This window comes from Salvelinus fontinalis, chromosome 22 (assembly GCF_029448725.1).
Source record: "Salvelinus fontinalis isolate EN_2023a chromosome 22, ASM2944872v1, whole genome shotgun sequence".
Classification (NCBI taxonomy): Eukaryota; Metazoa; Chordata; class Actinopteri; order Salmoniformes; family Salmonidae; genus Salvelinus; species Salvelinus fontinalis.
In genome coordinates, this window is record NC_074686.1 from 4299273 (window position 1) to 4312208 (window position 12936).

Genomic DNA, 12936 nt, shown 5'->3' on the forward strand with positions numbered 1-12936 from the left:
TTCTTTTTTGAACTGGAACGTCTTTGGGCTTGCAACGGTGTTTTTCTCAGTTACACCTTGACCTTTGCTTCTGTCGATCACAGTCGGTGTCACAGCAGTGGGACCCTTAGTCTGTGTCGCAAATGACACCCTATTCCCTGTATAGTGCACTACCGTTGACCAGATTCCTATGGGTCCTGGTCAAAAGTAGTGCACTATATAGGGAATAGAATGCCATTTGGATGTAGCCTTACTGTTAAAAACATATATGAGGCTGGATTTGACTTGGCTGCCTACCATGGGGACGCTGCATTGGCACGACAGGAAATGTTGTGTGGTGCCTCACGATGCCACTTCTGTGTTGGTGCGGTTTTTCCAAGACACCATGCGTGTGTGATTCACAGGCAGTACCAGTAAAGGGATTTGGCATTGGTGGGCCACATCCTCTCCTCTGTTGCCCTGCCCCATGACTCACCAGTCCCTGACATTGTTCTGTTCTTTCTCATTGTCACACAAGTTCTGCTTTGATCTAAGAGCTTATCCTGAGGATGAAATCAAACTCTGTTTCTCAAGTCACAGGTGGCTTATGAAGGAATACTAGCTTATGTGTTTCGATACAGTTGAGTTGTACTCGATGTTTACTTTCTCAAGCCGTCTCTATATTTCAACCATAGATACCGTATTATACTGTATGGTCTGCATGCTGCGTTAAACTACTGTGCAGAATGAGACTGAATAGGGAAGTGAGAGTTGGGTTGCTTTGGCATTGGACTTGCCAGGCTTGGATCAGGTGCCTTGTTAGGCTGTGTGGAAAACATTATAGTACTCATGTCTGCTGCTGGTAGATGTGGATTGTGACAGCAGGACAGTTTTCACTCTTGCCCCTAATCAGACATGCGTCGACAGTCCCCTAGAGTTAGTAATCACACGGTGGAATCAAAAACCGACCTGAGAACGGTATTACTCAGGGAGGATGCTCTTCTCAGTTGAGCAACAAATGGTGACGCTGTAAAGTACTCCCCCCTCACCCATCTTATGTTTCAATTTTGTATTGTCCTCTCTGATCCGGCACTTGGGACAAATGTGTTATGGATGTGAGCATACCCACCCCACTTAACTGTATGAACGATCCACACTTTTTGTGATCCCCATAGACATTACCTCAAAGACGACAGAATTCTATATCTATGTAACTCTTGGTCTCTTAGTTGAAGTTGCGTGTCTGTATGCTGTTGATGTTGACCATCACTTTTTCTCTGTCCCATAGATGAACGAGACCGGGTACAGAAGAAGACCTTCACAAAATGGGTCAACAAGCACTTGATGAAGGTAAGATGAGGACATATAACACCTGACTTGAGCTCATCCCACATCTTCTCTAAACTTGACAATAAACTGTAATGAGGTGTTCCCAAAAAACAAACTAGATTCAGCTCGTTGAAACTCCTCTCATCCATATATTTTATAGGGGTCCAGAATTCATTCAGCAGTAGGAAAGCAGCTACAAGGGAGTTATAACATTGCAGTGCACATACATATGTGATACACAGGACAACATACCAGTTTAGAGTCTCATTGAGGAAATCACTTGTAACTAAGTGATTGTGCTCTGTGGCTCTGATCTGGATAGATAAATGACATTCTCCACTGGAATAGGATATACTGCTAAAATATTAGAGAAGGTTTACTCATTACATGGTAAAGATAGTGGGCGCATCCCAACTGGCACCCTATTCCCTATACAGTCCATTCAGAAAGTATTCAGACCCCTTTACTTTTTCCACATTTTGTTATGTTACAGCCCTATTCTAAAATTGATTAAACAGTTTTTTTTCCCCCTCATCAACCTACACACAATACCCCATGATAACCAAGCAAAAACAGGTTTGTGATTTTTTTTTTTGCTAAATTATAAAATAAAAAAACAGAAATATCACATTTACAGTACCAGTCAAAAGTTTGGACACACCTACTCGTTCAAGAGTTTCTTTATTTTTACTATTTTCTACATTGTAGAATAATAGTGAAGGCATCAAAACTATGAAATAACACATATGGAGTCATGTACAGTCGTGGCCAAAAGTTTGGGAATGACAAATATTAATTTTCACAAAGTCTGTTGCCTCAGTTATGATGGCAATTTGCATATACTCCAGAATGCTATGAAGAGTGATCAGATGAATTGCAAGCTGACATCATGTCAGTGATTCTCTCGTTAACACAGGTGTGTGTTGACAAGGACAAGGCTGGAGATCACTCTGTCATGCTGATTGAGTTTGAGTAACAGACTGGAAGCTTCAAAAGGAGGGTGGTGCTTGGAATCATTGTTATTCCTCTGTCAACCATGGTTACCTGCAAGGAAACACGTGCCGTCATCATTGCTTTGCCCAAAAAGGGCTTCACAGGCAAGGATATTGCTGCCAGTAAGATTACACATAAATCAACCATTTATCGGATCATCAAGAACTTCAAGGAGAGCAGTTCAAATGTTGTGAAGAAGGCTTCAGGGCGCCCAAGAAAGTCCAGCAAGCACCAGGACCGTCTCCTAAAGTTGATTCACCTGCGGGATCGGGGCACCACCAGTACAGAGCTTGCTCAGGAATGGCAGCAGACAGGTATGAGTGTATCTGCACGCACAGTGAGGCGAAGACTTTTAGAGGATGGCCTGGTGTCAAGAAGGGCAGCAAAGAAGCCACTTCTCTCCAGGAAAAACATCAGGGACAGACTGATATTCTGAAAAAGGTTCAGGGATTGGACTGCTGAGGACTGGGGTAAAGTAATTTTCTCTGACTCCCCTTTCCAATTGTTTGGGAAGCTTATCCGGATAAGCTTATAAAAAGCTTATTCGGAGAAGACAAGGTGGGCGCTACCATCAGTCCTGTGTCATGCCAACAGTAAAGCATCCTGAGACCATTCATGTTTTTGTAAAATTCATGTAAAATTCATGTAAAATTCATGTAAATTCATGTAATTCATGTAAAATTCAATTTTGCCTAAGAACACAACCATCAATAATAATATAATAATAACAAATTCCAAGCATTGATTATGCAAGAATGGGCTGCCATCAGTCAGGATGTGGCCCAGAAGTTAATTGACAGCATGCCAGGGCGGATTGCAGAGGTCTTGAAAAACGGTCAACACTGCAAATATTGACTCTTTACATCAACTTCATGTAATTGTCAATAAAAGCCTTTGACACGTATGAAATGCTTGTAATTATACTTCAGTATTCCATAGTAACATCTGACAAAAACATCTAAAGACACTGAAGCAGCAAATTTTGTGGAAATTAATAGTTGTGTCATTCTCAAAACTTTTGGGCATGACTGTAGTAAGCAAAAAAGTGTAAAACAAAACTAAATATATTTTAGATTATTCAAAGTAGCCACCCTTTGTCTTAATGACAGCTTTCCACACTCTTGGCATTCTCTCAACCAGCTTCATGAGGTAGTCATCTGGAATGCTTTTCGAACAGTCTTGAAGGAGTTCCCACATATGCTCAGCACTTGTTGGTTCCATTTCCTTCACTCTGCGGTCCAAATCATCCCAAACCATCTTAATTGGGTTTAGGTCAGATGATTGTAGAAGCCAGGTCATCTGATGCAGTACCCCATCACTATCATTGTGTTTTTTGTCATTGTCCTGTTGAAAAACAAATGATAGTCCCACAAAGCGCAAACCAGATGGGATGGCGTATCGCTGCAGAATGCTGTGGTAGCGATGCTGGTTAAGTGTGCCTTGAATTCTAAATAAATCACAGACAGTGTCACCAGCAAAGCACCCCCACACCATCACAGCTGCTCCTCCATGCTTCACAAAGGGAACCACACATGCGGAGATCATCCGTTCACTTACTCTGTGTCTCACAAAGACACGGAAGTTGGTACAAAAATATCTCATCAGACCAAAGGACAGATTTCCACCTGCTCGTGTTTCGTGGCCCAAGCAAGTCTCTTCTTGTTATTGGTGTCCTTTAGTAGTGATTTCTTTGCAGAAATTCGACCACGAAGGCCTGATTCACGCAGTCTCCTCTGAATAGTTAACGTTGAGATGTGTCTGTTACTTGAACTCTGAAGCATTTATTTGGGCTGCAATTTCTAAGGCTGGCAACTCTAATGAACTTATCTAATGAACTTATGATGGTTTCTGCGACTGCACTTGAAGAAACTTTCAAAGTTCTTGAAATTGTCCGATTGACTGACCTTCATGTCTTAAAGTAATGATGGACTGTCATTTCTCTTTGCTTATGTGAGCTGTTCTTGCCATAATATGGACTTGGTCTTTTACCAAATAGGGCTATCTTTTGTATACCACCCCTACCTTGTCACAATCCAACTGATTGGCTCAAATGCATTACGAAGGAAAGAAATTCCACAAATTAACTTTTAACAAGGCACACCTGTTAATTGAAATGCAACCCAGGTGACTACCTCATGAAGCTGGTTGAGAGAATGCCCAAAGTGTGCAAAGCTGTCATCAAGGCAAAGGGTGGCTAGTTTAAATAATCTCAAATATAAAATATTTTAACACTTTTTTGGTTACTACAGGTTTCCATATGTGTTATTTCATAGTTTTGATCTCTTCACTATTGTTCTACAATGTAGACATTTTTTTTAAATAAAGAAAAATGTGTGTCCAAACTTTTGACTGGTACTGTACATAAGTATTCCCTTTATTCCCCTTGACCCTTTGTTGAAACACCTTTGGCAGCGCTTACAGCCTTGAGTGCTCTTGGGTATGACGCTACAAGCTTGGCACACCTGTATTTGGGGAATTTCTCCCATTCTTCTCTGCAGATCCTCTAAAAGCTCTGTCAGGTTGGATGGGGAATGTCGCTGCACAGTTATTTTCTGCTCTGTTCATCTTTCCCTTGATCCTGACAAGTCTCCCAGTCCCTGCTGCTGAAAAAACATCCCCACAGCATGATGCTCCCACCACCATGCTTCACCATAGGGATGGTACCAGTTTTCCTCCAGACATGATGCTTGGTATTCAGGCCAAAGAGTTCAATCTTGGTTTCATCAGACCAGAGAATTTTGTTTCTCAAGGTCTGAGTCCTTTGGTTGCCTTTTGGCAAACTTCAAGTGGGCTGTCATGTGCCTTTTACTGAGGAGTGGCTTCCGTCTGGCCACTCTACCATAAAGGCCTGATTGATGGAGTGCTGCAGAGATGGTTGTCCTTCTGGTAGGTTCTCCCATCTCCACAGAGGACCTCTGGAGCTCCGTCAGAATGACCACCGGGTCCTTGGTCACCTCCCTGACCAAGGACCTTCTCCCCCAGGTCAAGGATGAGTCTTGGTGTTTTACACTTCTTCCATTTAAGAATGATGGATGCCACTGTGTTCTTGGGGACCTTCAATGCTGTAGGCATTTTTTGATACCCTTCCCCCATCTGTGCCCCGACACAATCCTGTCTCGGAGCTCTACGGACAATTCCTTCGACCTCATGGCTTGGTTTTTTCTCTGACATGCACTGTCAGCTGTGGGACCTTATATAGACAGGTGTGTGCCTTTCCAAATCATGTCCAATCAATTGAATTTACCACAGGTGGACTCCCAAGTTGTAGAAACATCACAAGGATGATCAATGGAAACAGGATGCACCTGAGCTCAATTTAGTCTCATAGCAAAGGGTCTGAATACTTATGTAAATAAGGTACTTCTGTTTGTTGTTTTTAATACGTTTGCAAAAATATCTAAAGAGCTGTTTTAACGTCATCATTATGGGGTGTTGTGTGTAGATTGGTGAGAAAATACATAATTTAATCAATTTTAGAATAAGACTGTAACGTAACAAAATGTGGAAAAAGTCAGGGTGTCTGAATACTTTCTGAATGCCCTGGTCAAAAGTAGTGCACTATATAGGTAATAGGGTGCCATTTGGGACGTAGCCAGAGGGCCTTGTTTTCTGTCAGTGGCCGCAGATTAATGTTTCTGTTATGAGTCACTACTCTGACTGACTGGAGGGCACGCGGTCCAAAGCTACTTGCTAATGCGTGCTCTCTGCCTCTTGGCAAACCGTTGACCAAAAGCTTTTGAAAATGCGTCAATTGATCATATGAGCAGGAAAGAGTTTTTATTTTATTTCATTGCTGCAGTTACAGCATGTTTCTTGACTCATCTTGGTTCACTCAAAACCGCAAGATAGGAAAAAACAAATGTTGACCATTACGTTGATTAGAAGCAAATTTGGTCAAATATTTGATGTTCTGTCCATCTCTGAATCTACTTTTGATGTAGACGGTACCATAATGATACTTTATAACGATGCCAATGGCCAAATTACTGCATCCATCCGTCACTACAATTACCACTGCTTGAGCAGTGTAAGTGCAGACTATTAGGGGTCTACTTAACGATAACTGTAGATAAGTGAAAGGACCTCAGATGGCCTGAGATGGCCTAGAGAGCCTGCACAATGGTTCCCATGCAGGCCACTGTCATATTTCCATAGTGGCCGTCACAAAAACATATTTTTGGTTGCTTGTTGTTGTAGTCTATGGTATGAAGAGGAAAACACAGGCCCGTGGTGCTGCATTAATAGTATGAAGCATCAGACATTCCTCAAACAGAAGCTTGGTTTACATAAAAACGACTTGGAAAACCACTGTACTTTCACTGGAAAACCTGGATATGCACCATTACATTTCTACCGTGACTCACATCGTCTCCCAAATAAGATTTGGAGCTACGTGAAAAATAAACACCCTCCTTGAAAACGTATTTTTCGTACCAGTTTTGATTCTGTTCTCAGCACAGTGGCAGTACGTACGCGCATGCTATTTCTGTGCTATGTGTGGGAATGAGTCACAAGCATCTGGTCTCGCTTTAGCTCTGTGAGGGAGAGCGAGGCGGGCTGGAGTTTTGGGCACGGGTCATGTTCCACACACATCTGGCCCACAGACAGTCTGGCTTCTGGGGCGGTATTGTGCGTGCCAAATGGCACCCTGTTCCCTATATGGCGCGCTACTTTTGACCAGGACCCATAGGGCCCAGTTCAAAAGTAGTGCACAATATAGCGAATAGGGTGGCATTTGGGACGTAGCCCTGCAGTGGGCAGACTGAGCGAGAGAGCACCAGGGTGGAGGTGATGGACCGCTGAGGGTTTCTGGCTAGTGGGACACATGACAGAGTTTTCAATTAGTTTGTCTTGGAGAGTTGTTTGTGTTACTCTCAGTAAATGCTGAGGCCCCTTGCAAGGGACTCTATGGGCCTCGTACAGTATGGTTGGACAGTTGCTGCTGCTGTCCCACCCTCCTCAGAAGAGGATGGAATATACTGTATATAGGGACGGCGTAAGTGTCAGTGAACAGGAAATGTGTGAGTTCACATATTTGAAACGATGTGGAATCAACCAACTAACTAAACCGCCCCAGCAGTCGGCTGTACTGTATCTCATTGCTGAACCAGAGAGGTCAAAGTAAGGAGTCTCTATTTCCTTCTTCTTTTTGTTTTTCACCGGTGACCTCAAGTGTGTCAAACGCTGTGTGAAATGTCTGTGCGATTCATGCGATGGGGGGGGGCGTAGATATGCTCTGGCACGGGGACGGTTGTCCTGAGTTGGTACGCCATTGTAAAGGAGAAACCCCTCTCGTGTTGATGCGGTGGACCTGCGTGGTTCAGGGCTTTGGTTTGGGCCTCGTTCAGAAAAGGACCATGGGACTAACTGGGAGGGAGATACACAGGTCTAGTTGTGGATCATTGCCAGTCAGACACCTCTCATACCTGACGGCTGTTGTTCATGCAAAGTCAAATGGGACATCGCACTCTTCTTCTGGTCTTTTTCACTATGCTAAAATGTAGATTTAAGTTCAGTGCACACATCTTGCTCTGACAAGCTATTTGACATATGATTGGCATGATGCGAAAACAAAAGCATGCGGCAATACTGTGTTTTACCCAAACAGTCTTGTCTTTTTTGATCATCTCTCCAGCTGTCAGTCAAATGAACGTCCACCTTTTTGCTCATTCTTCTTTCCTCTCCTCCGTTTCTCATCCTGCCTTTCCATCCTTCCATCAGCACTGGAGAGCAGAGGTAGGTGCAGACTGTCTGTGAGCCTGGTCAGAGTGCTGAGTGGACATGCATTGTTTTCTGCATGGGTTTCTTTCGCTGCTCCTCTCCTTGGGCGTTCTAGCCGGGCACCTAAATCTCTAACCTCTGTCCCTGTCTGTGTCTCTTTCCCTCCTCTCTTAACTTCCTAATGTAATCGCTGCTTCAGCCTCTCTGCAGAGTAAAGTGGCTGATCAGAGCATGTCCCATCAAACCAATCTGGCAATTGCTTAGGCCTAAGTGCTATTTTATTCGGGGGCATATGACAGATACCCTATTATCAAATGAACTCTCAAAAACATTGAAACTTTGGACAAAGTCACTGTAATTGCTACAGCAGGAGGTCGTGTGACCCTTTTTATAAGTTGCATAGCTATTATATCATAGCTATTTATATCAAATTAGGATAAGAAAATAAACAAGTATTTTTATTTTTACCTTTATTTAACTAGGCAAGTCAGTTAAGAACAAATTCTTATTTACAATGACGGCCTAGGAACAGTGGGTTTAACTGCCTTGTTCAGGGTGAGAAAGACAGATTTTTACCTTGTCAGCTCAGGGATTCGATCGTGGAGCCTTTCGGTTACTAGTCCAACGCTCTAACCACTAGGCTACCTGCCGCCCTAAATCAATCAATCTGTAAATCAAAATGTTTAAAGTAAACTATTCAGGTCACTCATCTAAGCCTGTGGTTCCCAACCAGGGGTACTAGCACCCCTAGGGGTACTTGGCCTATCCACAGGGGGTACTTGAGAACATAGAACATGTCAAATGCACATGAGGGGATACTTTAAGGGTACTCCAGGCAGAGCAAATATCACTTAATGGTACAGTAACCAAAAAAGTTGGCAACCACTGATCTAAGCAATGCATCTTCAGATTCTCAGACAAACTGGCTGTGTGTGAGTAGTATAGTATGAATACAATCAAGAGATGCTGACTGATACCGACAGAGATACTGTTGCATTACTGGAGGTTTCTTTAGTTTCAAATACAATGGGGACTCCAGTCTGCCAAAGTAGTGATCACTGGAGTGTTTTTAGCCTGAATGACTGTTAGAAATAGCAAACGTCTTGGTTATTAGTTATTATGGAAAATTGCCGGGCTCTCCGTTTGATTCCTAATCCCTGATTATGTTGTCAAGAACAATGTTGTTTCTTCACGAACAGAGCTTTTTACTAAGCACCGGTCTTGTTAGATCACGAGTATTTACAGTACGTAAGCAGTGTTCATTCCTCATCTTCACAGCTGATCAGCTTACAGATAACAGAGAAACCCTTCAAGTACATTGAACCACAATGAATCCACTGTGTCTCTCTGTGAACAGTCTCTAACTGTCCCCCCCCCCCCCCCCCCCCCCCCCCCCAGGCCCAGCGGCATATCATTGACCTGTACGAGGACCTCAGAGATGGACACAACCTCATCTCCCTGCTGGAGGTGCTCTCTGGAGAGACACTGGTGAGTCCCTGTAACCTTTGCCCTCTGACTGGAAGGAGAAGGACCTCTGTTTCTGCTGCAACCTTCCTTCCTAACCTCTCATTTCCTTCTGTCCTTTTCACCCCCCATCCTACTCACATTAGTTGCTTTTCAGTCCATTATACTATGCTATTTTAATTAGTCAGGATGATGCATTAGATCTTTTGTAATCTTTCCCAAACTTGATGTCACATGTAATACACAACCTGGGCTGGTAGGTTTTGTTTTCACCACCTTCTTGCATGTGTTGAAACTTGCGGGGATACAGTAGTCCACAAACAATACAGTACATGCTTAAGAGTGCCTCACGATTTGACTTAACCTATCCACGGCACTGATTTGAAGTTGTTTTTGGTAATAATGCATTTTCTAAGTAATTTCTCATAGCATTAATTTAACACAAATTTCATAATTTGCTTCTCTAACCGTTTTGCACTTGTTTGACCCCTGTTTTTCCTTTTCTAATTCCTTTCTTTGCCCTGCCCTTTGCCCCCTTTGCTTCTGCCTCTTCTCTTGCTATGGTCTTGCTGTGATAGCCGAGGGAGCGCGACGTTGTCAGGAACTCGCGGTTGGTGAGTGGGCCTGGACTGTATAGCGCCTCCTCTGGGCGTGCCGTCTGTCACTCCCCCAGGTGGCTGCCGGGTTATGCATGTTGATGTCACCTCCTTGTCTCTGTGTCCGCAGCGTCGTCGTCCTCTTCCATCTGCTGAAGAGCTTTCAGAGACTTGGGGTGTGTCCCAATTTGCACCCTATTCCCTACATAATGCACTATTTTTAACCAGAACCCTATGGGTCATGTTCATAAGTAGTACACTATATAGGGAATAGGGTGCCATTTGGGTCATTGAGTAGGGAATGCAGATGTAAGATTATCTTTTTTTGTGGTTTCCCATGGATTTGGGGATATTGAGTGGTAAATGACTGGTAGTGCCGAGTCATTGTGCTTTGATAACCTATGTGAGTGGAGTAGGAGCCTTAGAAGGCATTTAGCCATCTTTAGTTACTTATTAGAAACATGATGAATGAAGCTGGGATATTTCCTTTATTTTCAGCACTAGATAATTTAATATTCAGTCTGCTAGTTCCGTCCACGTCTAAGCATATTAGTCTGAGGTCTCAGAACGAGATGCAGGCATCCGGTCATTTGACCCAACTTACTGGAAACCGAGGCCAGAGTGACATCACTGCAAGCCAATAAGAGATCGACCTGTAATGGTAGATGAGCTTGTGATTGGCTGAGAGTTTGTGACTTGCTGCACCTATGCATGTAATGGTGGACCAGATATGTCTCCTGAACACTTGACCATTATCTAGAGATTGAGAAGCATAAAGACTCGAATCACTGCTGCTTGGCTCCAGGTATCTGCTTGGTAAGAATGGATTGTGTTGTAGATCAAAGTGTGATGTGATAATGTCATTTAGGTATAATTTCTCTGCAAAAAAATTATATATATAGGACCAAGAGTCCATATAAAATGTTTTCTCATTCAGAAATACCTTGTCTCCAGTCATGGGGCCAGCGCTTCCCTGTCCTATTGGTACTCTATGTGTGTTTTCATCTCCCTCTAAAGTTCAATCTCTTCTCACATCTCACAGCCCAGGGAGAAGGGGCGCATGCGCTTCCACAAACTGCAGAATGTACAGATCGCACTGGACTTCCTCAAACACAGACAGGTACAGTGTGATGATTAAATGGATCAATATATCTATGTTTTTTAAGTGAAAAAAAAACAACTTCTCACTTGAACGGATTCTTATAATGTAATCGAACAGTCCCAATACCTTATAACAGAGGTGGGACCAAGTCATTGTTTTACAAGTCACAAGTAAGTCTCAAGTCTTAGCACTCAAGTCCCAAGTCAAGACAGGCAAGTCCGAGTCAAGTCTCAAGTCAAGACCGTCAAGTATCAAGTCGAGTCTCAAGTCCTAAACTTTGAGTTTCGAGTCCTAAGCAAGTCATAATGTGCTCTTCACCAAATGTAATACCATTTCATATTTTTAACAAGAGTAATAGTTAGTATATTACATTTACACAAATCATGAATGCTTTTAAAAATATCTATATATTCATTACTTTCCAAACAAACGTTATATTTCCATGGAAATACATGGGTAGCCATGAGAAAGACCCCCCACCCCTCCCCCCCCCCACCCCAATAGTGATCGAGGATCGCTATGGGGCGCATGTAGGCTTGTTCACAATCGCCCAACCTTCACACTCTCTCTCTGTCTATCTGTCTCTCTCTCTGTGTGGTTGTGGTTACAGTAGGCTAACGAATGTCAATGGTTTTAGGAACAGCAGTTTCATCAGGCAGGATTTAGGCTACCAACTGCCTAGCCAGTTGTAGCTCAATCTCGGCTGCAATGATCACGTTCCCGCACTGACTGACTGTGTGGAGGCTCATTGATTTAACGTTACGTTAGCCTACGTGATACACTAGTAAAGTAATAAAATATATAGCTGTCGGCTATATTAGCCACGACTTACCGCTCTTCGTGCAGCTTCAAATGTCGAACAAAGTTGTAAATTGTTGCGCATCCATCTGTAATTTTCTTCCCGCATGATTTGCAAGTTGAAATCCGTTTTTTGTTGATACAGCGTCATATTTATATCCGAAAATAATCATCTTTCCAAGGGCTCCATCTTAATTCACCCGCCGACGTTCCTCTGCACTGCCGCACAACATTTTCTCAGCTGGCACAATTTGATTGGCTGCTGTCCGATTCAAACTTTAATCCGTTAAATGAAGAGTTGATGCACTGCACACTTTTTTTAATAGCATAATTTTTCATATTTGGGCTTGGGGAGGGTATCAAGTCAGGTCGAGTCAGAAGGGTCAAGTCCAAGTCAAGTCACGAGTCATTGGTGTTAAAGTCAAAGTCGAGTTGCAAGTCATCATATTTGTGACTCCAGTCTGACTCGAGTCCAAGTCATGTGATTTGAGTCCACACCTCTGCCTTATAATTCATTAGCTAACCATTTAGATATAAATTCATCTAGAGGGCCAATTTTCTGTAAGATGGTTGTACATACTTGTGTCCCATTTGTGACAGGTCAAACTGGTCAACATCAGAAATGATGACATCGCTGATGGAAACCCCAAGCTGACCCTGGGCCTGATATGGACCATCATCCTTCACTTCCAGGTATGTCATGCTTCACTCATAACATAAAACAAACCAATATGTTTATTATTATTCAAATGATAGGCCTAGGCCAGGGTGATGCGATCTTGGTAAAACATCCAAAGTAATAAAACCTGTTTGTTACACTACATGGCCAAAAATATGTGGACACCTGCTCGTCGAACATCTCATTCCAATATCATGGGCATTAATATTGAGTTGGTCCCCTTTTGCTGCTATAATAGCCTCCACTCTTATGGGAAGGCTTTCCACTAGATGTTGGAACATTGCTGCTGGGACTTG

At 43.0% G+C, this 12936-nt stretch overlaps 1 protein-coding gene across 13 annotated transcripts in view; it reads left to right on the forward strand.

The window, feature by feature from the left end:
- Nucleotides 1-12936, forward strand: part of LOC129819581 (plectin-like) — a 181250-nt gene that overhangs the window by 124641 nt on the left and 43673 nt on the right. For 7 of the 13 annotated variants that reach the window (XM_055875942.1, XM_055875943.1, XM_055875951.1 and 4 more), the window contains 5 exons: nucleotides 1247-1308; nucleotides 9400-9489; nucleotides 10044-10079; nucleotides 11104-11181; nucleotides 12562-12654. In XM_055875942.1, the coding sequence (XP_055731917.1) occupies nucleotides 1247-1308; nucleotides 9400-9489; nucleotides 10044-10079; nucleotides 11104-11181; nucleotides 12562-12654 (359 nt within the window). The remainder of the gene's footprint in view (nucleotides 1-1246; nucleotides 1309-9399; nucleotides 9490-10043; nucleotides 10080-11103; nucleotides 11182-12561; nucleotides 12655-12936) is intronic. The other 6 variants (XM_055875944.1, XM_055875946.1, XM_055875954.1 and 3 more) reach the window with 1 other exon arrangement.